Source organism: Pelophylax lessonae (assembly GCF_965119305.1).
Source record: "Pelophylax lessonae genome assembly, chromosome: 4".
In the NCBI taxonomy this organism is placed as follows: domain Eukaryota; kingdom Metazoa; phylum Chordata; class Amphibia; order Anura; family Ranidae; genus Pelophylax; species Pelophylax lessonae.
Genome location: NC_138771.1, coordinates 503,313,164 through 503,339,459, shown reverse-complemented (window position 1 = coordinate 503,339,459; position 26,296 = coordinate 503,313,164). Strand labels below are relative to the sequence as shown.

The 26,296-nt window shown below is 44.1% G+C and overlaps 1 protein-coding gene across 8 annotated transcripts in view; it reads left to right on the top strand.

Moving 5' to 3' along the window:
* PPFIBP1 (PPFIA binding protein 1) overlaps window positions 1–26,296 on the top strand; it is a 138,095-nt gene that overhangs the window by 86,045 nt on the left and 25,754 nt on the right. For 5 of the 8 annotated variants that reach the window (XM_082255339.1, XM_082255338.1, XM_082255337.1 and 2 more), the window contains 6 exons: window positions 590–741; window positions 9,752–9,876; window positions 13,943–13,996; window positions 18,971–19,025; window positions 20,424–20,598; window positions 22,845–22,877. In XM_082255339.1, coding sequence (XP_082111465.1) covers window positions 590–741; window positions 9,752–9,876; window positions 13,943–13,996; window positions 18,971–19,025; window positions 20,424–20,598; window positions 22,845–22,877 — 594 coding nt within the window. The remainder of the gene's footprint in view (window positions 1–589; window positions 742–9,751; window positions 9,877–13,942; window positions 13,997–18,970; window positions 19,026–20,423; window positions 20,599–22,844; window positions 22,878–26,296) is intronic. The other 3 variants (XM_082255340.1, XM_082255334.1, XM_082255336.1) reach the window with 2 other exon arrangements.

The following is a 26,296-nucleotide window of genomic DNA, read 5'->3' as shown; positions in this document are numbered from 1 at the left end:
ACAAAAAAAGTAGCGTTTTGTTTAAAAAATCCCCGACCCTTTCCAAAATCGCAGAGGCACAAAAATACATTGATGTGAACATGTTCCTTAGAAACCCATGTTAAAAATAATGTATTGTGTTTCTGCAAAAAGCAAGAAAAAAACGCATTAGTGTGAACCAAGCCTAAATGTGGAATCACTTTTTGAACTGTACGGTACATGATTTATTTCTTTGGCCCCCTTTTTCACTGTTTTGGTAAAAGTAACGCACATTGATATGTAAACTGTGGTGCGTCTAGGGTTTCATTTTGAATGGCTTCAGCACACCAGTAGGCCACAACGCGCCTTATAGCGTGTTGTGTAAACAAACATTGTTATCAGTTTAAGACCACAATTAGTTGTGGGTTTACTCTATTGGTATAGATTAGACCTGTGCTTGTGTGCCTTTTGTTTTACAGCATTTCTATGCTGGGCACCTGTGCAAGAATACATAAAATGACGCCTTGGTGGTGCCTATCACTTGATATCTATTACTTGTGTTCTGTCTTGATTCTTATAATGAAACCTAAAGCTGAACTTCTTTTATTTTCCTTGCCTTTGTCACTTTTAGCAGTGAAGGATGTGGAAAGTGATGATTCAGTGATATCTGGCTCTAATTCTCTGGTGCTTGATGGCAATGTATTAAGTGACACAGATAAGTCTCCATCTCCTCCCCCATTATCATTCACCCCAAGCCCAGAAGAAGTGCCTGCAAGCCCCAAGGTAATGGCTTCTCATTTTCTATAACACGTTTAATAAATATAGATCATTAAAGCTCATTTGAGATGTACATAAAGTGATTCTAAAGGCTACTTAAAAAAAAAAAGATAATAGATTTACCTGCTATGTGCAATGATATTGCACAGACTGGTCCCTTGCCTCCTTTTCTGTAGGCCCCTCAGCAAGCTGTGCATGAAGGGGGACCTGTGTGTCAATAGTCCTGCTCACTCCGCACAGTATTTCAGTAACAGTGGCAATAGGCTATGACTCTACAGCCTGTCTCCCCGTGAGACCAGATGGAGGGGAGAGTTGGGCTGCAGTTGGGACAGCACTGGATCGGTGGAGGACTTATCAAAATGTTTAGAGTGGGGAGTGGGGGGCTGGTGATAGTGGAGTCTTTTTTACAAAGCTTCCCCTGTAACTTGTAGCTATAGGTAACCCTATGATAAGGCTTACCTATAGGTACTGTAAATATCCCCTAAATATGCACTGTTTAGGAGATATTTACTTAGCATGCAGCTGTGCCGTTCATTCAGAGCCCCGTGCCGTGAACGTTGACTCCCGTACGCATGTACGGGAGTGACATGATCACAGCTTCAGCCAATCAGATGGGCGGAGGATGGACTAACATGTCGGACGTGTAAGTGTTGTGCAGGCACCGCTGCAGGGGCTTCGTTTTAAGGTAAGTATTTCATAATGAGCTAGTATGCGATGCATACTAGCTCATTATGACGAGAGAAGAAACCGAGCGCCAATCTAAGTGTAGCAGTAAAAGTACTTTCTCTATCGCTCATTGACAGACGTAGTCTTCTTGATTCTCAAGAGCTGGGTTATGTTGTCTCCGCAGGAGTAGGACTAGGCAGAAAGACAAAACGTTCTGGCTCCACCTTAGGGGCAGTCCCTGAGGGTATATCCTCCCTCTCTCTGCTACAGGGAATCAGTTTTTTTCTGTCTAGTCAGGAGTAAGGACCTAAGTTCCTTGCTGGGATCTTTTGGTCCTGGCAAGACTTTTTTCTTTAGAAAAAGACATTTTTTTAGGTAGTTTTTCTCCAGTGTTTTTCCTGTGAGATCTTCAAGCAAAAACGCCGGACTGGGCGACACTTGTGGTCACCCCAGCCGGCCTACGAGCGCGCGCAGACCATTGCATTGCGCTTGGTCGGCCGCGACACATTCAAGTAAGTATGCGGGGCCGGGCGACGGGCTGGATGTTGAGATCCAGTGGTCACCCCGGTTTCTGCCTACGAGCGCGTGCAGACCAGAGCTCCGCGCTGGGTCGGCCGCGACGGAGTCCCAGTGGAGGGACTGACCTTGCGAGTTAAAAGTCTCGCTTGGACGCCAGGAACCAGAGAGTCGAGGCGTCCGGAGTGGTCCACAACCCCCCACCCCGGTGGAGAGGGTATTGTGAAGAGAGGGTGCCTGTCGGTTTGGTATGGTGAGTAAACGTTCCCTTTTTTCTTTCCTCGTTATGAGGCAGTATGAATTATGGGCCCCTCCATACATGGTCAGTATATATCTGATACTAAAAAGTCCCCCTTGTAAATACAGTATGTGTTTGTGGGAAGTGGACTTGGTTTGAGAGCTAACACTCTACCCAGCAGACTGTAACATTACAGCAGACATAGGAGGTATAATCCTACCTTATTTGTAGTGTATCTCCTGTAGATCCATATATCGCCACTTAGCAGAGATGCAGGTGGATGTGCTGGGAAAACGATTTCGGCGGTCCGCCGCCATTTTGCCGTAGACCAAGTGCATGTATGTCCTCAGGTCACGCCGGCCGCCATGTTTTTGGAGTCTTATGTCTCTTCTATGGGGCGGCCATGTTTCATGAGCCCAGCTACCTCGTGGAGAGCTGGGAACGCCGGAAGGCGTACACAGGGGGCGGAGCCACGTCCTTCTACCCGGGAAAAAGCAACAGCTCCTTCCAGTCTGTAAAAGACAGACGCTGACTGCAGTTGGTTGGAAACTTCACTGCATCGGTTGGTGAGCCTTGGGGGTCCCTCTCTCTCTCTGTGGGATCGAGAAGCAGGTACTCTGAGGGGCGCTATTGCGCTAGGGGGAGACACACAAAAAGAAAAAAAAAAAGTTTTTTTGTTTTTGCTGGCAAAAGTGTCCTGAATTAACATGGACCCTGCCACTCATGTATCTCCTCCGGATCCCCTCGAGGGGTCTGCAGGATCCTCCAGCACCCCACTGGCGATTGAATCATTGTCAGCTATTATGGAAACTTTTGTGTCCCGGGTGGAAGTGGCTTGTCAGGGACAGGGCGCAAGAAAGCGACCCCCGCCTAACCCCTTATTATCTGAAACCTCGGATTCAGACTCTGAGCCTATTTCTGCAGTTGCAGGTACTTCATCTGGGATTGGTGTCTCGGGTACTGTCTCTTCAGACAGCGAGGAGGATGTTTCGGCATCAGCCATAGCCAGAGAGGAAGCGTTGGTAAACGCACTCATTGTATCTGTTCAAGAAACCTTAAGATTACAGGGTATTCCATCGGAAATAGCTGAAACTGAAATCCCTTTTGGGACTAAAAAACGCATCAAAGTGGCGAAGGTTTTTCCATTGCCCAAATGTTTTGGCAATCCAATCGAAGAAGAATGGCGTCTGCCAAAACGCACTTTTACTATTTCTAAACGCATTAACAGGCGTTATCCGTTTGAGGAAACCCTCATTAAGAAATGGACAGAGCCACCTGTGGTGGATTCACCAATTGCTAGATTGAATAAAGCCACGGTTATTCCTCTAGAAGACGCTCCGTATTTTAAAGATCCAGTGGATCGCAAGATAGAAGCTATGTCTCGCACCATGTTTTCCTTGATTGGATCAGCTTTCAGACCTATAATAGCTATTGGTCTGGTTTCGCAGGCTGTAACTGTATGGACCAAGTGGTTACGCCGGGACTTAGAAGAGGTCCCTCAGGCGGTATCAGATTTGTTGGAACAAATGATACAGGGGTTACAGTTTGTGTGTGATGCGGCGTTAGACGCCACTCCATTATTGGCGCGAGCATCAGTCTCAGCAGTGGTTCTCAGGCGTACACTGTGGCTAAAAGGTTGGTTAGCCGACCAAGGTTCCAAAAAAGCATTGGCTAATATCCCCTTTTTAGGAGAGCGTCTATTTGGAGCCAACTTAGATGAGATCATTAAGGATCTCACGGGTGGAAAGAGCACCTTTTTACCGCGAAATTTTAAAGGTAAAGGAACTCATCAAAGACGAGGGCCTTCTTTTTCTGCTCACAAGAGGTTTTTTCGTCCCGCGGGTGAAAAAATTAAGTCCTCCAAAGCTCCTTCAGGAGGCGTCAGGGGTCGTTGGTCGGGCAAGCAAAAGCCCGCCCCCTCCAGACCTGAAGATAAACCGTCCAAAGCCTGAAGGTGCGCCCCCACCCATAACTGGGGTGGGGGGACGTCTTCGCCGGTTCCCGGATCCATGGCTTTCCAGAATCCCGGACAAGTGGGTTTGCGAAGTCATAAGGTCAGGGTACAAGATCGAGTTTCGATCTCTCCCACCGGCGCGATTCTTCCCTTCCAATATTCGACTATCCCCGGATCGTTTAGAAGATCTGCGGAGAGCAGTCACAGATTTACTACAACAAGGAGTGGTAGTCCACGTTCCTTGGACAGAACGGTTTCAAGGGTTTTATTCAAACCTATTTACAATACCCAGGAAAGAGGGCTAAGTGCGTCCAATTCTGGACTTAAGGGCACTCAATTCTTTTGTCAACATAAGAAGATTCAGAATGGAGTCCATTCGCACAGTAGCAGCCTTCCTGCATCCAGGGGATGTCCTAGCGTCCATAGACATCAAGGACGCATATCTTCACATTCCCATTTTCGCAGGACATCAGCGGTTTCTACGCTTTTCCGTAGAAGAGAACCACTATCAGTTTGTGGCGTTACCTTTCGGTCTCGCCACGGCTCCGCGGGTCTTCACGAAGGTGTTGGCCCCAATGTTGGCACTTCTGCGCCAAAGAGGCATATCGATTCTTGGTTACCTAGACGATCTTCTGCTTCATGCAGAGTCTCCTCAGACCTTGCTACAAAACATAGAAATTACTATGATTTCTTTACAGGAATTCGGGTGGCTGGTGAACCAGCAAAAGTCATTTCTGGTTCCCACCCAGAGGCTCGAATATCTGGGTCTAATTCTAGACACAGTCAGGACAAGCGTTTTCCTTCCGGTAGGGAAACTCCGAAAGATTCAATCAGCAGTCCAGTTGTTACTGTCCAACAGCTGGTCTTCCCTTCGGACTTGCATGAGGGTTCTGGGGTTGATGGTGGCTTCCTTCGAAGCAGTCCCATTTGCCCAGTCCCATACCCGAATTCTTCAGCAAGAGATTCTTCTCAGATGGAATCGGAATCCGGAATCCCTGGACAATCAGATCCGATTGAGCAAACAGACCAGAGAGTCTCTGGTCTGGTGGCTTCGGTCTCCGATGCTCAGCCAGGGAAAGTCATTTCTGCCAATATATTGGACGATAGTGACCACGGATGCCAGTCTATCCGGATGGGGAGGAATTCTCGGTCAGTTATCTGTCCAGGGACTTTGGTCCCCGGAAGAATCCAGGTTACCGATAAATGTATTGGAACTGAGAGCGATCAGACTTTGTCTGATTCACTGGACCGAGCAGCTCCAGGGCAGCCCGGTTCGGATCCAGTCGGACAATGCCACGGCCGTGGCTTATGTCAATCACCAGGGGGGCACCAAGAGTGCCCGAGCGGCCAAAGAAGTGGCTTGCATTCTTCGCTGGGCGGAACGATTTGTTCCAGCGATCTCTGCGGTGTTCATTCCGGGGGTGGAAAATTGGCAGGCAGATTATCTCAGCCGTCAGACTCTGGATCAGGGGGAATGGTCTCTCCATCCAGACGTTTTCCACCAGTTGTGCCTACGGTGGGGCACCCCGGATGTGGATCTGTTGGCATCACGATTCAACAGGAAAGTTCAGAGATTCGTGGCTCGCTCCCGCAATCTTCTAGCAGAGACCGCAGACGCACTGATCGCCCCGTGGGGGCAATACCAGCTAATGTATGCCTTCCCTCCTCTCGCGTTACTGCCAAGACTTCTTCGCAGGATAGAGGAGGAAGGAATTCCAGTAATTCTGGTAGCTCCGGACTGGCCTCGTCGAGCTTGGTACGCCGACGTGGTCAGACTGGTGGCGGACGTCCCGTGGAGACTTCCTCTCAGGGAGGACCTACTGTCTCAGGGACCGATCTTCCATCCTGCTTTACGATCGCTGGCTTTAACGGCCTGGCTATTGAGACCCAGGTGCTGAAGGACAAAGGTTTGTCAGCTTCAGTTATTCCTACTCTAGTTGAAGCAAGGAAAGCGACTTCCAGAAAGATTTATCATCGTACATGGAAGTCCTACATTGCATGGTGTGAACCTCTGGGGTTCCGTCCACGGTCTTATTCGATTAGTCGAATATTAGCTTTTCTTCAACAAGGGGTTGAGCAGAAACTGGCCTTGAGTACTATCAAGGGTCAGGTCTCAGCATTAGCTATCTTCTTTCAGAAGCCTTTGGCTACTCATTCCTTGGTGAGGAATTTCATCCAGGGGGTGCGACATCTGGCTCCGCCAGTGCGCGCGCCGTTACCACCCTGGGATCTTAATTTTAGTGTTGTCGGTTCTTCAGAAACCTCCCTTTGAAGATATTAGGGAGATTCCTCTACCTACGTTGTCCCAGAAGGTGGCCTTCTTGGTGGCTATTACTTCTGCACGCAGGGTGTCAGAACTGGCCGCATTATCTTGTCGTTCACCATATCTGGTGGTTCATAGAGATAAGGTGGTTCTTCGTCCGAATCCATCCTTCCTACCAAAAGTGGTTTCAGAATTTCATCTGAATGAAGAAATTGTGTTACCTTCTCTGTGTCCTAAGCCCAGTCATCCTCGGGAGTTTGCTTTACACTCCTTGGATGTGGTCCGGGCGATCAGGGTATACTTGAAAACGACAGACTCGTTTCGCAAGACGGATTCACTTTTTGTGATCCCGGACGGACCCAAAAAGGGGCTGCCTGCATCTGCCGCGACCATTTCCAGATATATCAGACAGACGGTAGTACAGGCTTATTCTATTAAGGGTCGGGAGCCCCCGTTCCCTGTTAAGGCGCACTCCACTCGGGCGCTTAGTGCGTCATGGGCCTTTCGCCATCAGGCGTCAGTGGTCCAGGTGTGCAAAGGCGGCTACCTGGTCGTCGGTGCATACCTTTACAAAACATTATAAAGTTGATGTAATGGCATCATCTGATGCCGTGTTTGGCCGCAAGGTTTTGCAGGCCGCCATTTGAGGAGACCAGTGGTCTGCCTCGAGGGTTTTTTTCCGTTGGAAATTTTTCTTTTGAGTCTCATTCTTTGTTTATAATGAGCCTTTAAAACTTCTAGTTTGGCACCGGTTGGGCCTTCTAGATTGGATTTGATTTTTGTCAATCCCACCCCTCATTTGTGGCACTGCTTCTGGATGTCCCAGCTCTTGAGAATCAAGAAGACTACGTCTGTCAATGAGCGATAGAGAAAAATGGATTTTTGTAAGATCTTACCGTAAAATCCTTTTCTCTTAAGCTCATTGACAGACGTAATACCCGCCCCTCTATCATTGAGTTGGGTTGGGTTAAATTCTCTGTTACTGCTTTAGAACAGAACTGATTCCCTGTAGCAGAGAGAGGGAGGATATACCCTCAGGGACTGCCCCTAAGGTGGAGCCAGAACGTTTTGTCTTTCTGCCTAGTCCTACTCCTGCGGAGACAACATAACCCAGCTCTTGAGAATCAAGAAGACTACGTCTGTCAATGAGCTTAAGAGAAAAGGATTTTACGGTAAGATCTTACAAAAATCCATTTTTAATGGCAAATAAAACAGTATTACTCACAAAGGTGTGATAAAAACAGGCATCACAAAGATGGTGGAGAATCTGGGCGTGAGTCATCCAGGGGGTCCCTCTATATTTCCTGGCGGAGCTGGCGCTGTAGACGATGAGCTGACGATCGCCTGTGGGATGGCAGGGGATGTGCTGATCACTCTTGATGGCCTGAAGGAGCGCACGCTCCGCAGCGCGTCGCCGTTTGTTCTGTACCTTTTCTCCAGGAAGTGACGTCACGGTCCTTCTACCTGCGGACCCACGCCACCCGCTGCCGCCGAGTGATCAGCACATCCCCTGCCATCCCACAGGCGATCGTCAGCTCATCGTCTACAGCGCCAGCTCCGCCAGGAAATCTAGAGGGACCCCCTGGATGACTCACGCCCAGATTCTCCATTATCTTTGTGATGCCTGTTTTTATCACACCTTTGTGAGTAATACTGTTTTATTTGCCATTAAAGTACTTTTACTGCTACACTTAGATTGGCGCTCGGTTTCTTCTCTCGTCTGGATCCATTACAGGGTTACTTCACTCTTTACCGACAGCAGCCATCGAAGTGAATTAGCAACTCCACTGGACTTTGCACTGGGACTGTCATCACCCATCTTCTAATCCTAAGACTACCATAGCAGTTTTCATATTCTGGTTGCGCCAATCTCCCCCCCTCCTTGTCCATACTAGCTCATTATGCCTTTGCCTTTCAGGTTTTTATTTTTCATTTTTTGGGAGGTTTACAACCTCTTTAAGGTAAAAAAAAAATGTTAGAATTGAGACCCCTTTAAATCATATGTTGAGGCAAAAAAAAAAATTCTGTGCGTCTGCAATAAATGCACGTCTCCATGTTTTATCTCTTTAAAAAAATGCAAGTGCAGAAAAATACCTGGTGATCTGCCAGTAAGTCGCTCCACTCCTAAGTTCCAGTCAGAGTTCCACAAACCGATTCTGTTTTTTTTTTTTTTTTTTTCTATTGCATGGCCATTTTATGTGGCCCTTGCACCTCTCCTGCAGCTACAGGAACCCCCTTGTCTCTGCCCCCACCTTGTCTCAGCAGGTAACCACAGAGAGGAGGACAAAACTCCTCTGCCAGATCCTGCCCTTCTCCTTGCAGCTGCAGAGATGCTCGTCTCTGCTCCCACCCCCTTTCCCCATCTCAGCCATCGGCGGAAGAAACGAGAACAGAACTCCTACAGATTCTGCACCTCTGTGCTGCTGCAGCATCCCCTCCCCTCTGCTTCCCCTGGTCTTAGCATTCAGCAGACTCCAGCTTTCCTCTGGTCCTCCTCTAGACTCTGCACTTTCTGCTTCCCATCTCTGCCCCCAGCTTCATCCCGGCAGCAGCATAAGGTAAGGGGGTGCACTGTGATGTAAGGGAGGGTGGAGGATTCTTCTGATGGTAGGGGAGCTATTGACACCTGATGTAAGAGGGAGTAGGATGCTCTGGACATTTAGTCTTACAGATACAACCGGCCCTTTGAGGGCAACCATAATGCTGATGTGGCCCGCGATGAAATTGAGTTGGACACGATTGCTTTACACTATACAAATGAGTTGCATAAAATGCAGCATGTCTGCATTTTGTGCAAAACCCAAAAATGCATGTCCATACAGCATGCTTATCATAATAAAAAATAGAATGTTGACCCTTAATGTGGACTGTACAAAGAAAAAAAATAAATTTAAAGCTGAACTCCAGGCCAGATACTACCTTTATAAAAGTAGCAATGACAAAGTCACTGTGCTGTACATAGTCTGCGCAGAGGGCAGAGCTATAGGAGGAACCCAAAAGGCCCCACCCACTACAAGATGCCTGCAGAAAACTGCAGGAGGGGGGCAGAGACAAGACCAGTCACAAGGATACAGTCACAAGGATGCACAAGGATAGAGCGCAGCAGTGACCGGTCTTTATTACAGGAGGTTCACAGGTGAAGGAGATTAACTCTAACCAACCTTCTCACCTGAATCTACAAAGTCCTCTTTGGGTGTAATGACCCTTTTGGCTTGGCTGTTGACACTGTATGATTGTGCAAAATTATGGCTGTGGTTTGTAATATCGTCTTCTTGATTTACAGTGCTTTTCTGGGGAATCGCTACTAGGGTTTAGAAATGTAAAAAGAAAAAAAAAAAAACTCCGCGAGGGTTCTAATATATATTCTGCCTTCCTGCAGCATGCTGTTGAAGTACATACAAGTGTCCTGCAAGTTTCCATCCCATCATTTACATCATCCACACCTTTTCAGAAACCAGTTGATGCCACGAAAATCATTAAAACGGAGGAACCCTCTGTGCCAAGGTAAATGAAACTCGCCTGCTAGATAAAAAAAATAATGAAGCAAAATTTTTAATTCTTAATTCACCTGTGTGTGTGTGTTGTCCTTGCCTATTTATTTCTTATGGGCCCACTAAAGCCCAACAGAGCTTTCTGTCCTCAGCCCTGTATTTTAGCTGTGAGTTTGAATTGTTAGTGGCCTAGTCAAGATTTTGCATTTGACTTATTCGCTGTTCTGTTGTTTTTTTGGATCTGATCTTATCCAAGTCTTGGAAAATCAAATCAATATTCAGCTAAACACGTTCTTGTTTTAGTAGTGAGTGTGATGGATGCGAGTATCAGATCTCTGTCCTTCTCACTAACTCGTGACAAAGGACTGGCCAATCTCACAACACGCTGTCACTTATGTAACAATGCCACTTTCCGCTGCACCCTGCACAAAGATTTTCCAGCTCGGGAGACCACAATCTAGGTGCCAGCATGCTGAGAGTGATTATCACTGGGCTAATTAAACAATTAACCCTTGAACTGCCACCACCAACTTTGGGAAACTTTTAAAATTTTAGCAATGCCAATTATGATTTTAAAATTATCGTCTAACACACAGTCACCACAGACAGGCATGTTCATAGGATTTGTCCTACACAGTAGCACTCTTCAAGAGACAGGTTCTTTGTTAGCTTGCATTAAGAGCTTAGGGACAAGGTTAACACTTTTCAAAATATCGTTTTAATAATGAAAAGGCAAAGTTGGTACAAATAAAATATTTACAGAAAAAAGGTGTTTCAAAGAAATAGAGACATTATTCAGCAATACAAAAATAAGTTAGCATTGAGGAGGAAGAATACTTGCAATCAATGTCCTGGGTGGTATCGGAGTTCAGTCGATGAGCCAGGTGTTATCGGTTCTCAAGCTTGACAGATGTTCCTGCTTCCTGCATTTGGTTTGAAATTTCCCTTTTTCTCTGGGATCAAAGGGGTGTTGGCAGGTGCCCCTGACCAATAAAACAGAGTGTCCATGGGCTGTCCTGGGTTCATGACAATATCAAGTGCCTTCTCTATAGACAGTTTTATACCACTATTCATATCTTTCAATATGTACCAGTTGTATTCTTGAAACTGATAGATTATTGTTCAGCATTGCATTTCACGTCCAGGGATACTACACACAGGGTAGCTCAGATAAACTTGTCACCTAGGGAATATCTGACAGCTATCTTCCCTTCTATATGTGCTAGTGTGGTCATATATGGCCTTATTTTATTCAGTACAACATTTCTCATTCAAATATATACTTATTATTGTGTCATGTTCCTGTCTGAGTTTATGTATCGTGTGTGGATTTAAGTTGTGAATTGGGCAGAGCTCTATGGTTGCCTTTTATGATCCCCATTAGTTCTGGGTATCCTTACTGGATTTGGTCATAGTGTTGCGGTAGGCCTGGACAGCAGATACAGACATGCTGCCAGGACTCAATTAGCTGTTTACAGCTCTGCACAGGCCTAAGTGCTGGTTTCTGATATCTCTGAGTTGAGATAACGGCTCTTTTGAAGTGTAAAACCTGCGCATTCCATGAATTTGAGGAGGGAGGGGGTCGTTACTGCGGCAATGTGTAACTGTTCTGCAAGAGTGCCATGGCTGATCTATGATAACTGAATAATATGGCCGCTTGCTACAGCTTTTAGTGTGTCCAGTACATGATATCATTATAGTGGAGACAGCCGTGTACTTGGCGATTGCCACCATACCATCCAATGGACTCAAAGGGGTTCCATATCAGCAGGCTCTGTTTGAAGGGCACTGACAAAGCCACCATTCATGCCATTTCTGCTATATAGTCAAGACAATCCAATTGAGCCACAAATGTGCAGATGTTTCCTCATAGGCATTACTGAATATATTACTCCAAGACTAGGTGACAGGTTATAAGGCCAAGAACAGACTGTAGAGAAGCTTACAGCGTTAATTGGCAGCATAGCTTCTTGTTCATGCGTATATTTGGATCACCTCCTCGGCAACACACCCCAACTTTCAGTTCAAATCTTCTAAATACATTCCAGGTGCCCTAAAAAGGTGTTCAAAGTCTTTACATTTTGCTTTAGAGAGCAGTCAAGCCTGTCCCCTGCCAGCATGCTGCAGGGAAGGACGCAGATCCCTACAGAGGTCCAACACACCCTCTGATGAGTCAGAGCTTTAGCTCTCCAGTCAACAGGGAGCATGAGATTTGTTAATTACAGTGCCTATAGTTCTGAGCAGTGTGGGGGGGAGAGAGATGCCAGACATCTGCAGAGAGGCCACTGTCTCCACGGAGAGAGCAAGGGTTCCACTCCTCACCTTGCTGGTAGGTGATGTGCTTTTCTACTGAGTGTGTCTTTTCTCTAAAGAAAAACAAACTATAAAACTTTGCATGCCTTTTTATATTGGTGCACCTGGAATATCTTTAGCTGCTCTAAACTGAAAGCTGAGTTGGGCTTTAATGAGTTTGTGTTTCAGTCCCGGTTCACACTGGTGTGGTGTGGGAATCCGTGGGATTCAGTGCCGGTTCCCGAATCACACCTGAATTGCACACTGGTTCACACTGACATCTGCAAACTGCTGGGGTGTCAATTTAAAGTTAATGACACCCCCAGATCGATTTGCAGATCGCAGTGTGAACTGTCAATTGGTGCAGAAATTGAGTCGCATAGGTGTGAATACCTATGCGATCCGATTCCAGTGCAGACCCAGCCTCACTCACAAAACTACAGTCCTTACCTGTTTTTTTTTTTTTTTTTTTGGGCTAAGGCATTGCAGCACAATGCATGAGCATTACTGGTGCTACTGTTACTAAGAGCACACAAGTGTGACTAGCATAAGAGTCACTTAAGCAGACTGTAGCAAAGGACTTGGTGTTGTCTCTTTAGAAGCCAATTGTCTCCCTTCTTTCATTTAGTAAATTTTCAATAAAAAACAGAACGGGAATCTCCATCACCCCGTACTGGAAATTAAAGATGGTTTGCAGTTTTTGGACGGTGTACATTGTAGCAAAGATCCCATCAAAAAACATGCAAAGGGTTTTTATAAATTTAGAGCAGTCTGTATGCAGATTTTATAGGATTATTTCTTTTTCTCTTTTTTTTTTTTTCCACCTATGTAAAAAGTTATACATTATAAATAGGCAAAAGCACGATCATTAATATTAAAAAAAACATTAACGTAGCCATATTAATAAAAAGTTTCAATGCATCGGTTTGCATTTTTGTTCACATTATGAGCATACCTTCCATGTGCAGCATTTTGCTTGATATTGTTTAAAAAACTATCTATTAGGGCGTATTCTTCCTGCAGTGGACTGGCATGTCATTTATGCAATTTTAATGCCCTTTATTTGCCTGACTGCACCCATCTGCCACCTCGGCTCAGAAACGCCTCCACTGTTCAAACTAAGTGCCTTTTTTTGTCGTTCCTCGAAAACTGAGGGTCGCAGGTTAACCAGGCTTGACTGATGGGTCTGTGATCTGCAAAGCTTCTATTTTCCAAATGGCAATGCTGTGAACACTTGAATATCTCACTCTTTAATGGCATACTTGTCTATAATGGGGTATAAAGGGACCCTTTAATTTTCTTATACACTTTATAGCTCTGAGGGTAAGGTACAAGTATTGTAACTCCAGACCACAGTAGCGTGTTCATCGCTGTATGTTTTTAAATGTCAAATGTTTCCTATATAGGAGCTTCAGCTATGCATTTTTCTGTTTGGTGAGAGTTTCCCTATAAATGTTACATGATTGGATTGCAGGCTAAGAAAAAGTCTCACTGTTCAGGAATAAGCAGCTCCTGTGTCACCTGGTTGCTCACTGCCAAATGAAAGCCTAATATTAAGCTTCTGGCTCATTGTTTAGTGACACAGGAAACTGTAGTTGGCGATAGTGATGCCCCCTACCTGGGCACACATTGGGGCAGTGGTGTGTATCTCACAAGTGTGTACTTAAAATTTGGCAGATGATAATGTTCATATATATACATAGGTATCTTAGTTGTGTGTCTAGCTCTTTGCCTGGAGTTCCCCTCTAACACTAATGACTGTATACCAACTAAATCTTCTTTTCCAGTGAGGTGAAGACCAGCAGTTTATCAACTGAAGACAAATCAGAGGAGCAGAATGTGTAAGTGTCCCTGCTTTTGTTCTAAAAGTATAACCCGTACCCCTCAGAATTCCCAGTTTACAAAAATAAGTGACCTTTAAAGAAGACCTGTAGTGCAAAATAAACATATTGCAACGTTCAAAGTGAAGAGACCCTAAACTTTAGGATGGATGAATAAAGGGTAATCAAGGGTGGAAATATTAATCATTCTTGGAGAACAAGCGGCTTCAGACTCCCTCCATTGCTGATCACATGAGCAACATCCTGAAGAAGAGATCCAACCATTATGAAATGTTAGCATTTTTGACATTAAATGGCTAGGCTGTTGGTGGAGTGAGCGGCCCTGGGGGAATCTTGGAGCAACACTACCTCCCAGGTAAGCATTCCAAGCATTGGGTTACTGGTTATTTATCTATCCCAGTATTGGGATCTCACTTCTCAGTTTCAGCTGTGAACCAATTTCAAGAGCTTCTGGGTGAGATCACAGCCATGGAGAAGGTGATGATGGAGGGCTGGTTATGACTGCAGATGGGGTCTTAATTTTTTTTTAAAGCCCGTAGCGTGTGAAACACACTCAAAAGACTTCACCCGGTGCATAAAAAAGTGCACACACACAAACGTGAGGAACACAAAAAGTGCACAGGGTGTGCGAACAAAGTGGTCTTCCCTCCGAAGAGGTAGGACCCGAACCTCGATCCCCCGGGGCGCAAGACTCCTGACAGGGATTTGAGGTACTCATGGTCTGTCTGGCCGGAACCAGACTGACCCCGTTCTTCAGGGGGACTGCCGAAACAGCCCCCACCGAGTACTAAGTGGGGCTCCCCCGAAGGGAGACCCCATGAGAGAGGGCGGACCAAGCCAAAAGGCCATATCCACCCCCTCCCAAGACTCAAGGTAGGGCCCGAGGACCCACACCCTACAAGTCGTGCAAAGTGAAAAAAAGGTGATAGAAAGGTGACAAACCACAAAGAAAAGGCACACACAAACAAACAAGTGGGGGAGGGGAAGTGGAGAGGTGAATTAGTGCCCTTGTGAAAATACAAAGGCAGGCCTTCCGGCCGGAATAAAAATTCCTCTGGTCGAAGCCAAAAGGCCTTGCCCAAGAGGCAGGTGCTTAAAAAAGTGTGCGTAGGTGCAGTGACCATGGTGCCGAAAAACTCAAGGCGAGCTGCCCCTCACCAGTGAGAATTAAGGCACCCCTGGGCTGCCACCCCAGGGGCACATACACTACGGGCTTTTTCTACCCCGGCCCAAAGGCCAGACCAAGCGTAGCCCTATCCTACCAGGAGGCATCAGAACTTTGGACAGCTTAGGGAGAACCTGCCTTCGACTGGGGACAAGCCTTTTGCAAGGCCAGATTCAACCCAGGAGGAAAGGCTCCCCCACCGCCACCGCCGTTCCTTACCAATCACATCCAGGAGCAGTACTAACTGGCCGCAGATCCAGTTTTCTCGCTCCCTTCAAACTGGTAGGGGCGGACCCATTCAAATCAGAAGGCAACGGACCCATCCGGCTTTCTCTGACAGTGCCTACTTCCCGGTCCCCCAGTGACGTCTGGAGCGCCCCGGTTCATTTCAGCCCCTGCCGATACTAACCCTCAGGGTCCATACCAACTGATAAGAACAGATACTACACTTGATCTTAGCCAAAAGGCCGAGAAGCGATGGGGTCTTAATTGGTCTGTGCATAGAGCAATGGGGTACAAAAGCACTAAAGTTAGTGCTGAAGTTGCTGTGATTGGGGGGAGACCTAACTGATGGAGAAACTTACTGCGACCTTTAAAGGAGTTGTAAAGGCAGAAGGTTTTTTATTTTAATTCTATGCATTAAGATATAAAGCCTTCTGTGTGCAACAGCCCCCCTAACACTTAACTGAGGTCCCTCTCTGTCCAGCAATGTCCACGAATGTCTCAGCTGTCCGAGATTCTCCCTCCTGATTGGCTGAGGCCCAGCAGCGGCACCATTGGCTGCTGCTGTTATTCAAATCAGCTAGCCAATCAAAGGAGAGGGGGCGGGGCTTTCATGTCTGAATGGACACAGGGAGCTGTGACTCGACTTAAATGCCCCCATAGCAAGCTGCTTGCTGTGGGGGCACTAACAGGAGGGAGGGGTGAGGATCACAGAAGAGGGAGGATTTGGGCTGCTCTGTGCAAAACCACTGCAACAGAGCAGGTAAGTATAACATGTTTGTTGTTTTTATAGAGGGGAAAAAAAACGAGATTTTACTATCACTTTAAGTGAAGGAAGGAACAGTAAAGAAAGACTTGGTTTTACTGGATAGTGTTTTTCTATTATCAAGCCTACCAGACTTGCATTGAAAGTGAAGGTGTGACCTGACTGGAGCTTGCATCACCTGCGATCCTGGTTTGGGGCGATAACTTCTGTGTATCCCCCCTGTATCTGATAGTATGCTTTACTTATCCCCTCTTGCTCTGACAATCAAGAGGAAGGTGTTTGTGGTTTCTCTGGTGGCCTTTGCACTACATCAACAGCCGCCATAAAATTCAGAAGCAAAATCTATGTAGGATCTGCTCCCTGTGTCCTTTTCATGGCTTCATTTTTAGAAATGATGGGAGTGTGATTTGAGTTTTGACATCTTTGGCCTGCAGTGGAAGTTGGAGAAGGATTTATATAGATAACATTTGATGTGTTTTACATTCCCCCATACTAATAGGAAGAGTATGTTTTCCCAAGAGAAGTTCATTTCCTGTGTTTAACAAGGAAATATTTCACATACATGTGCACGGAGACACTCAGAATATCTTGTCTGTGCTTGAAGCTCCAAGAGTCCCTGACATGGGAGCCTCTTCTAGATGACAGATAAGCACACAGCCGGTTCCCGCTGATATACTGTTGTCACTGCTGCTTTGGAGGAAGGAACAGAGGGGGGCAGGTCAGCCTTACGCAAGAGCATTCTGAAAGAACCATGTCAATATATATTTTTTTTAAACTTATTTATAGATAAGAGAGTCTGAAAACCTCTGTTAGTTGATTTGGTGATTGTGTCCCATTGAGTAAAATTCATTTTACTGCATGAAATTACTCAAAAGTGAGGTTAATCTTATCTTAGACCGTTGTCACTTGAACAAGCATCTCCATTTAGGGCTCATGTGCACGGCCAGATGAAAAAAGGCGCCAGCTTTTACGCAAGATCTTGCTGTCGGCAAGATCCTGCGTTAAAAGTGCTTTGTATGATGTAACTTGAACAATTGCGTATGGCATAAATAGCTTTTTTTCGTCAGTCGCTGCTGCCCAGCTAGTTGCTAGGACACAGCCGGTGGAAATTGCCTGCTCTCTGGTGATGGAAAATGGCATCCAATTATTGACCCCACATAATGTCAGCGTCAAATTGTGCAGGTAGTCCGTCTCCCTTCAGGTCTACATCTGGGACAAATGGGGAAGAGTCTGTTTCAGATTCATGACACTTCTATGTTGACAATGCATGACAACATTGGTAGGGGGGTGGGGGCATGGTTGCATTTGATTAGCCCCACTCAAATTATACACAGGCAGAAAGAGCTTCTCTCTGTGTGGACCTGATGGGGACCTGCAACACCGAATAAGAATGACCCCCCCATGTACATTCATACCTTGTCAAAATGTCTGCATCGTGACACCAAGAACAACAGACTCCTTCTACTTCACCCTGAATGCAGACCTAATAGGGAGCTGATTGCCATAAGAATGGCCCATAATATTGCAATATATATACAGAGCACTAAAAGCATTGCATTCGCGATTAGTGGATTGCGGGTGCAATGTCTGTGTTCTGCACTCTCTCTCTAGCTCTCTCTGTACCTCTTTTTAAGGGCTTTCAGTTGGAGAGCCGAGGGAAGTGTGAATAGATTAGGAGAGTGCGGATTACTGCATTCATATTCCATTGAGAACCAAAACTCCGCCTGCTGTGATGGCTGATGGGACTTGTAGTTCTTTGACAGATCTTGTGCTAAATTCAAAAGTGACAGCAGTTGTTGAGGAGAAGAACCCCTGCACACTGTCACTTGGAGAGGGGTGGGTTGGGAGTAGTGCCGAGGAGGGGGTGGTGTTGCTTAGCTACATGTTATACCCTAAATACAGGTGGAACATGTATCCTATTGCTAAAGATGAAGTTAGTCTTAAAGGAAGCTGTGCTGGCTGCAATCGCCAGCCATGACCTGCATTGTATAGGGAAACATAGAGACCCTTTTATGATGTCATGGCATTTAAAATAAGATATGTAATTATAAATAAAAGGTTTTATTTATTAATTTGCCACGTTGATAATGGGAAGGGAGAGGAACCAGGGAAGGCAAAATATAAACAGGTTATTATAGTTCCCTTTTAAATATTTTGGCACATTTTTGAAGCAAATGAGCCATCATACAAATACGAGAAAAAAAAAAAAAAGAAAATTAAGAAAAGTCACGGAAAATGAACAGCAGGTACAAAGCATCCTAAAGCATATGATTGCATTTGTACAATAAAAAGGGAACTTTCCCATAAAACAGAACTTCATACATGACTCTGTATTGGTCCATATGGTAATAAATGTTTTTTTTAAATATAAGCACCTGAATGTGACTTGGAATCAGGTTCTTGCAGAGCTCAGACTAAGGGAAGGAGAAGCAGCATGATCTGGTGTGATGTAGTGGACATGCTGATTGGAGGAAAGAGCAGAGTGATAGATAAGCTTCTAAGTTTACTTCTTTTCCATTCACTACCCAGTCACAGGCTGGGGGATAAACAAGGTAGGTGTTATTTGACTGCAGCAGAGAAAATCGGGTCTCCCCCACTGCCAGACAGGGCTGTGCTGTGTGGCAGAGCTGTGTAAATCTCGACTGGACAGAAATTGAAATGATTGGGCGGGTAACCTGGAGTTCAGCTTTTACGTTTTTGACCAATGTAATTCTCACAGCTATCTTGCCTCCTGGCAGAAATTAGTGTATGGTGAGGTATAAATGAATAACCATGTAAGGGGTCACTTGTCTACCTAGAATTCTCTCTGTATTTCTTTCAGATCTCCTATACAGAAATCAAGAAGTTTAGACAACCTGAAGAAGACACCGGAAAAGGTGAGAGTTCAAGTCGTTTGGCTTTTTTCTTTTCGGTTTATTTTTTGTGGTTTCTTTTTTTTTTTTTTTTTTTTAAATATTCTCTTTTGCATTTTTTGATTTTATTTATCAAAGTCATTTCTGAGATTTCTTTTGAAGTAATTTCTCAGAATTCTTCTTCTTTCTGTGACTCCTAATTCTGTTCCTTTTTTGCTTTTAATTTTTTCTGTTCTTTTACTTTCTGTATCTTCTCTTTGCATTTCCTTCTTTCTCTTCCTTCTCACACACTCTCTATCCTCTCTCTTTCCATTTACATTAGCTTTTTTGGGAGGATCAAGTAACATTATAGCATTGCCAAAGCAATTGAGGGGTTGTTATAGGTTGATTTGGGGGCTCTCTCTTTCTCATCCCTCTATCCCTGTCTGTCTCTTTCCCATTTCTCTGTCCCCTCTCTCTCCCATTTCTCTCTCTTCTCTCCTCGCCTCTCTCTCTATTCTCTCCTCGCCTCTCTCTCTTCTCTCCTCGCCTCTCTCTCTCTCTTCTCTCCTCGCCTCTCTCTTCTCTCCTCGCCTCTCTCTCTCTCTTCTCTCCTCGCCTCTCTCTCTCTCTTCTCTCCTCGCCTCTCTCTCTCTCTTCTCTCCTCGCCTCTCTCTCTCTCTCTCTCTCTCTCTTCTCTCCTCGCCTCTCTCTCTCTCTCTCTCTCTCTTCTCCCCTCGCCTCTCTCTCTTCTCCCCTCGCCTCTCTCTCTTCTCCCCTCGCCTCTCTCTCTTCTCTCCTCGCCTCTCTCTCTCTCTTCTCCCCTCGCCTCTCTCTCTTCTCCCCTCGCCTCTCTCTCTGTCTTCTCTCCTCGCCTCTCTCTCTGTCTTCTCTCCTCGCCTCTCTCTCTCTCTCTCTTCTCTCCTCGCCTCTCTCTCTCTTCTCTCCTCGCCTCTCTCTCTCTCTCTCTCTCTCTCTCTCTCTTCTCTCCTCGCCTCTCTCTCTCTCTCTTCTCTCCTCGCCTCTCTCTCTCTCTATCTCTCTCTCTCTCTTCTCTCCCCGCCTCTCTCTCTCTCTCTCTCTCTCTCTCTCTCTCTCTCTCTCTTCTCTCCTCGCCTCTCTCTCTTCTCTCCTCGCCTCTCTCTCTCTCTCTCTTCTCTCCTCGCCTCTCTCTCTCTCTCTCTCTCTCTCTCTCTCTCTCTCTCTCTCTCTTCTCTCCTCGCCTCTCTCTCTCTCTCTCTCTCTCTTCTCTCCTCGCCTCTCTCTCTTTCCGCTCCCTCTCCCTTTTCTCTTAATATTTCTACAAGTTGACATACGTACCTGAACACGTGATGAGTAATGTAGGGAGAGGACCTCTCTGCATCCTCCTTGCACTGAAAGAGAACTGGTGAAACTGCATTTTTACAGGGACATCTGTAATAATTTAATTGGTTTGCCTCTTAGAAGGCAGCTTCCCCAGATTCCGGAAAGTTTGAGACCCTCCCGCCAAGACCCCCTGGACATAGTACTGCAGGGGAAGAGGAGGTCTTTGGCACCCGTAAAGCCAGGTCATCATTCGGGCGTGGGTTCTTCAAGCTTAAAAGCAACACCAAGAAAACTGCCAGCACACCAAATCTAGGTAAGCAACTGTCTGTGTTCTTGTAAAACATCGAGCTTAACTGCTGACAAGGATTGGCGTTTGCTGAGACTTGTAGTTCTTCAGAATTGTCCAGGGGGTAGTCCAGATAGTAAACATGTAAGCAAGTATGATAAAACACCTCGCCATCTGGGTTGGTTTCTGTAGAAAACAGTGGCCCTGTCTAACTCCATCCATCAGTGTGCTGATTTGCCTTCTTACTAAACATGGTCTGTGATGTAACAGGATGTTCATATATTCTGACAGCAAGCTTCTAATTACACTCCAGAGCTGGTTCATCCTACATCCAATGTAAACTTTACATGGAAGCTATAGTGTGTTTTTGGCCAAGCCATATTCTGTACCATACTTCCATTATTGTATGACATATAGGCTAGATTCACTCCTCTGCTTTTTTTTTCTTTATTAAGCACATTTTGCCATATGGGTGGTGTGTTTTACTGTGATCCACACCAAAGATCATGCAGCATTCCTTCAAATAAAAAGAATAACACCTACCTGCTCCACTCACGCTGTCAATCCCAGCTATCTTTAAGGGTTACACAGACAGAAATATCTGCAGCATCTGACACGTCCAGGAGTGCTGGGTGTCTGGTCCCCCTCTGAGCTCTGTGGTTTCTCTCCTCAGTCCCTACATCACTACCAGGATACATTGACACAGGGACCTGAGGAAGGAACCACAGCATGCAGCGGGGGACCAGGCATCTGACAATCCCCAAAATGCATCGGGTGCATTCGATTTTTTAGCCGCATATATCTAGTCTAGAAATCAGACATGTAATTATTAACCCTTTACAATGTCAAGAGAACTTTTTTAACACTAGTAAAGTGGATTTTATTTAACAAGGGATTTATTTTTTCTAATTACTCATTAGCCGCTCTTTAACTTTAAGGAAAATATTTAGTGTATGCAGTGGGTTCATTATTTTAATAGTTTAATTCCTCCTAAAGCGGATCTTCGCTGCATCTGAGCACTACAAACCAAAAACGCTCTCTCATTTTTAATAGTCAAAGCAAACTCCCCCCATCCATCTTCATACTTTATTTTGGCCAGATATCTCTTTGAAAAAAACCCTAGCATTTCTGCCGTGGCCTTTTTAAGTAAGTGCTGAGGATTCATGTAACATTTACTTACAGCCCTTAGCTTAAGTATGTACGCAGGAGAGTGTGCTTAGTTAAGAAAACCCCTCCTTTTCTCCCAAAGACTCCTGAGATGTAGGACATATTTTGCCTAGGCAGCAAACTAGGAAGTAACTGAAGAAATGTAAAAAAAAAACTTTAATGCAAGCAAATATGATATGAATACTTCCCTATCTTTTTACTAATGCCAGCAGCATGAGGATTAAAAATAATCAATGTTGATTGGAAGAGTGAAGTTCCACTTCAAATTCAAAGCAGCCATAGCCTGACTAAGAAAAGGCTAAAATACTGCAGAGAAGGAGCATTGTTCTCTGTGTGGAAGCAGTGGTCTCTCTGCAGAGGTTCCACACATCCACTGCTGAGTCCTAATTCTTACTGATTAGAGAGCTCTTGCTGTGACCTGCAGAGAGACCCCTGCTTCCACATAGAGAGCAAAGGTCCATGCCTGCAACATTCTGGCAAGGGGCATGCTTTTCTTACTGGGGCTATAGATGCTTTCTAAAGAAGACGGAAACATAGGACTTGACATACCTTTTTGTTCTGATGCACCTGGAATGTATTTAGCTCATTTATTTAAACTCAAAGATCAGTTTGGCTTTAAAAAAAGAGAAAAAAAAAGGGGCAACTCCCTTAGAGATGGTAACACTTGAAACACAACGTAGCTCGGCGTGAAATGCTGTCTTGTAAAATTCATATCTATGTGTGAATGCCTCTGTATGATGAGCCTTCTTTTTACTAGTAGTTCTTATTCAAATGGGGAGAACGGGGCTGTGTTCACATTAAATACCCGGTCTCATCCTTTGTTTCTTCCTTAGGGCTTTCTGCAGAAACAAAATTGTTTGTATTGCCTGCAGCCCAAAATTTGATTCAAACGTCAGTTGTCATTTTCCTTGGCTGTTTGAATCAAATTGAATTTTGATTGGTCAGTACAAAGCGTTATGCATCCGACAACCTATATAGGCATAGGATTCTTGTATGTGTCTGTGTCTCTTGCTCCCCCTACTGTTCTCTTTCAGTATTTTTAAACATCTCTCTACAAACTCTTTTTCTACTGCGTATGATTTTGCGCACTTAATGGAACTTTGAAGATCGCAGCCGAAGTGCCAGCGCCCCCACTTTAGGTATAGTAAAACTGCATGTCTCCAAAAAAAAAAAAAACAACCCTCTGTGCTGTGTTCCTATCATCCCTTAACCCTTGCCGCCTAGCTAAAACCTAGCTAGAAAATCAAACCACCCCCTACTCCATCACTAATGTGTGTATGTTTGAAGCCTTCAGCTAATATTTACATTAGTAGTCTCCAATACCCTTACATGCGTAGCCGCTCAGCTAATCTAGCTCCATCTTGTGTCCAATATGAGAATTTGCCGAATTGTGTATTTGTAAAATTTGTTGTTTTAGGGGAGTTCCGCCAAAAACTGATTCCTTTTTTGAGTGGTTGGGCCCATTTTTCATTTTTGCGGTACATTAACACGTGTTGTGTTAAGTCAGAAAATTTAAAAGAATGAGCTGCCAGTGCACACTGATGTGCCGAAATCACAGGACTTTTCTTTTGCAGCGCAACACGAGTACATTGCCTGAGTGGGTTAGTGTGACATTGCTTTTAGTATCTTGGAGATTTCAACAAATAGCTTTCCTAAATTCTTAGTGTATTACACTCCTATTGACGCCGCACAATGTAGGAAAAATGTATCATTTGGGAGTCAGGCTGTGTAAGCACTCATCAGGGTCTCGTTGAAGGGTGCCCGATATGCAAAGCACTACACATGAAGCTTGCTGTTGCAGTCTCCAAGAGTCATAAAGTGAAACTATAGGCAAAATTGAAATTGTCGCAGTCTGTCTATAAACGTTTATCGGTTTGAGTTTTTGAGACCCCCTCCAACATAGTATTTATTCTTTTTTAACCATTGCAACTGCAGTGTGTGTGTGTGTATATGTATATGTATATGTATGTATATATATATATATATATATATATATATATATATATATATATATATATATATATATATATATATATATATATATATATATATGTGTGTGTGTGTGTATGTGTATATGTGTATATATATATATATATATATATATATATATATATATATATTCCCACTTCCTGTAACAGAGTGACAATGCAGTTTGTTTTGCATTAAAATTCCACACCAGTGTTGTCACCCTGTGGACAACTCATTTCAAATGAAATGTGAGAAATTTACTCCATCAAATGCTTTTCTTTTGGAAAAAAGGTTTAAACCATTTGAATAAAAGCTGACCTTTGCAGCTCCCCCGAATAAGTGTTATGTGGTTTTTTCCCAATACCTGTAACTTTCACTTTTGCTGCACAGCTTGGCCTGTTAAAGAAAGTTAAAAAATAATTGATCTACTGGTAGAAATACAACATAGGGGGGACTCAAAAAAAAAAAAAAAAAAAAAAAAAAAACTACTGTGGTAAAATAGACTGCATAATAATGCTCTTAATTTTTTTCCCTATAGTTCCACTTTAGAAATCCTAGTGTGGTTTAAACCACCCAGAAGTGGAGATCTCAGTTTTTGATGGAATTAACCTTGAAGATGTTTGTGATTTGTTGTTCTTGTAATGTACCATGACCTGTGTGAACATTGGCATTGCAGATTATTGCATTTTTATGTCTGTGGGGCTTAATCCAACCGTGAAATGTCACAAACTGCAAAAAATCTGAATTTATCTACCATTAATTAGAATTCTATAAATTGAGATTGGGTTGGTTATGAAGGCCATAGACAAATGGGGGTTGATTTACTAAAACTGGAGAGTGCAAAATCTGGTGAAGCTGTGCATGGTAGTCAATAGGGATGTAACGATATCAAAATCTCACGGTACGATACAATTTCGATATTGACCTCACGGTACGATATTTATTGCGATATTGTGGAAAAGCTCATGGTATTGTTAAATAGCTCATGATAGTGTTTGTGATGATAATAGCGAAAAAATACCGACATTTATTCTGCTTTTGCCAGTCAACAGGCAATTTATTGTTGTATTTATTGATCCATGACAACATAAAACACTGATCACAAGTGCAAGTTGTAGTCAGTAACATCAATATTCTGTATAGTAATATTTGGTTGCATAACTGATTCTTCTGTGCAATGTTTAAGTTAAGAAGCAGCTAGAACAATTGTAAACAAACAATAGGCAATTCTCTTTAAGTGCAAACAAAGATCAAGTTAGGTCAGGTTTAAATGTGCAAGGCAAATAAAGGCAGCCTTTTAAAACTGGTATTTAGGAACATAACTTAAATAAAATAGTCAGTCAAAAAGCCTTTAAAAAAAAACACTGACCTATCATTTAGCTTATGTTCACGTTTTTCACCAGAAAGATCAAAATATCTACATTGCAAGAAAAAAAAAAAACAGTAAAAAAAACCTTAAACTCTGGTCTATGTAGTTAACAATGATTTGTTCCGCGGGACTGTGTTTATTCCTCTTGCTTTTTGACGGACACCTGTCCTTTTTAATATTGTAACCCAACCACGACGATATCAAGACATGACCACGACGATATCTAGACGACCACGACGATGCGATATCTTCGATATCGTTACATCCCTAGTAATCAATCGGCTTATAACTTCAGCTTGTTCAATAAGGCTAAGACAAAATAAACCTGGAAGCTGAGTGGTTTCTATGCAGAGCTGCACCAGATTTTGCACTCTTTTAGTAAATTCACCCCATGATGTTAACCAGATCACAAACTTTGTCCAGTTTCTATTGTTTTTCCCCCAAGATAAGGGGACATTGAGGTGTCCAGTGTATTTGGGCTTAAAGCTGAACTGGGGGACATCATCCGATTCCACGCCTGCGTTCGACTGTCCTTTAATGTCACCGGTTCTCTTTACAGCTGAAAAATTTCTTTATGTACAGTTTCTAGAGCTAATCCTTTACTGGGATACAGAACTCACCTTTTTGGCTTCGTGTAAAGGTTAAATTTGTTTTCAAAATGGGGTAAATTCGTCAAATCTCATCTTTTTTTGGGGATCGTGAATTTTCAACTAACCTCATTGTACACAATGCACATGTGGCCAATCTGCAGCAGAAGGCACATTTCATAAAACTTATTGCCCAAATTCATTGTGGGGCTTCTTCACAGATTGAGAACTGCATATTTAGGTAAACTCATTATTTACTAATAAAGATAAAAATTGATTTGCTGGATTTAGTTGGTTTACAAATCGATTCGCTGGGCATAGCACCTGTTTGACTCAAGAATTGACAAACTTGTGTTGAATTCAAAAGCCGGCCAGCTCTCTAGTATAAGGCCATTTAAAAGCATCTTCTATTGGCAACTGTAGAAAAAATCAGAGAAAAGAAGCCATTTTTGGCGTTGGCTCCGTGGTTCGCCAAATTTGTCCAATGCTGGTTTTGTAAACCTAACACTAATTTTATTTGGAGCTCAGCAAGAGAGATTTAACCCTATAAATTATTTTTTTTTCTAAATGTCATAAGGGCATAGAACATAACAATTAGTGGTGATATCAAAAGTTTTTTAATTCCGTGTGTTTA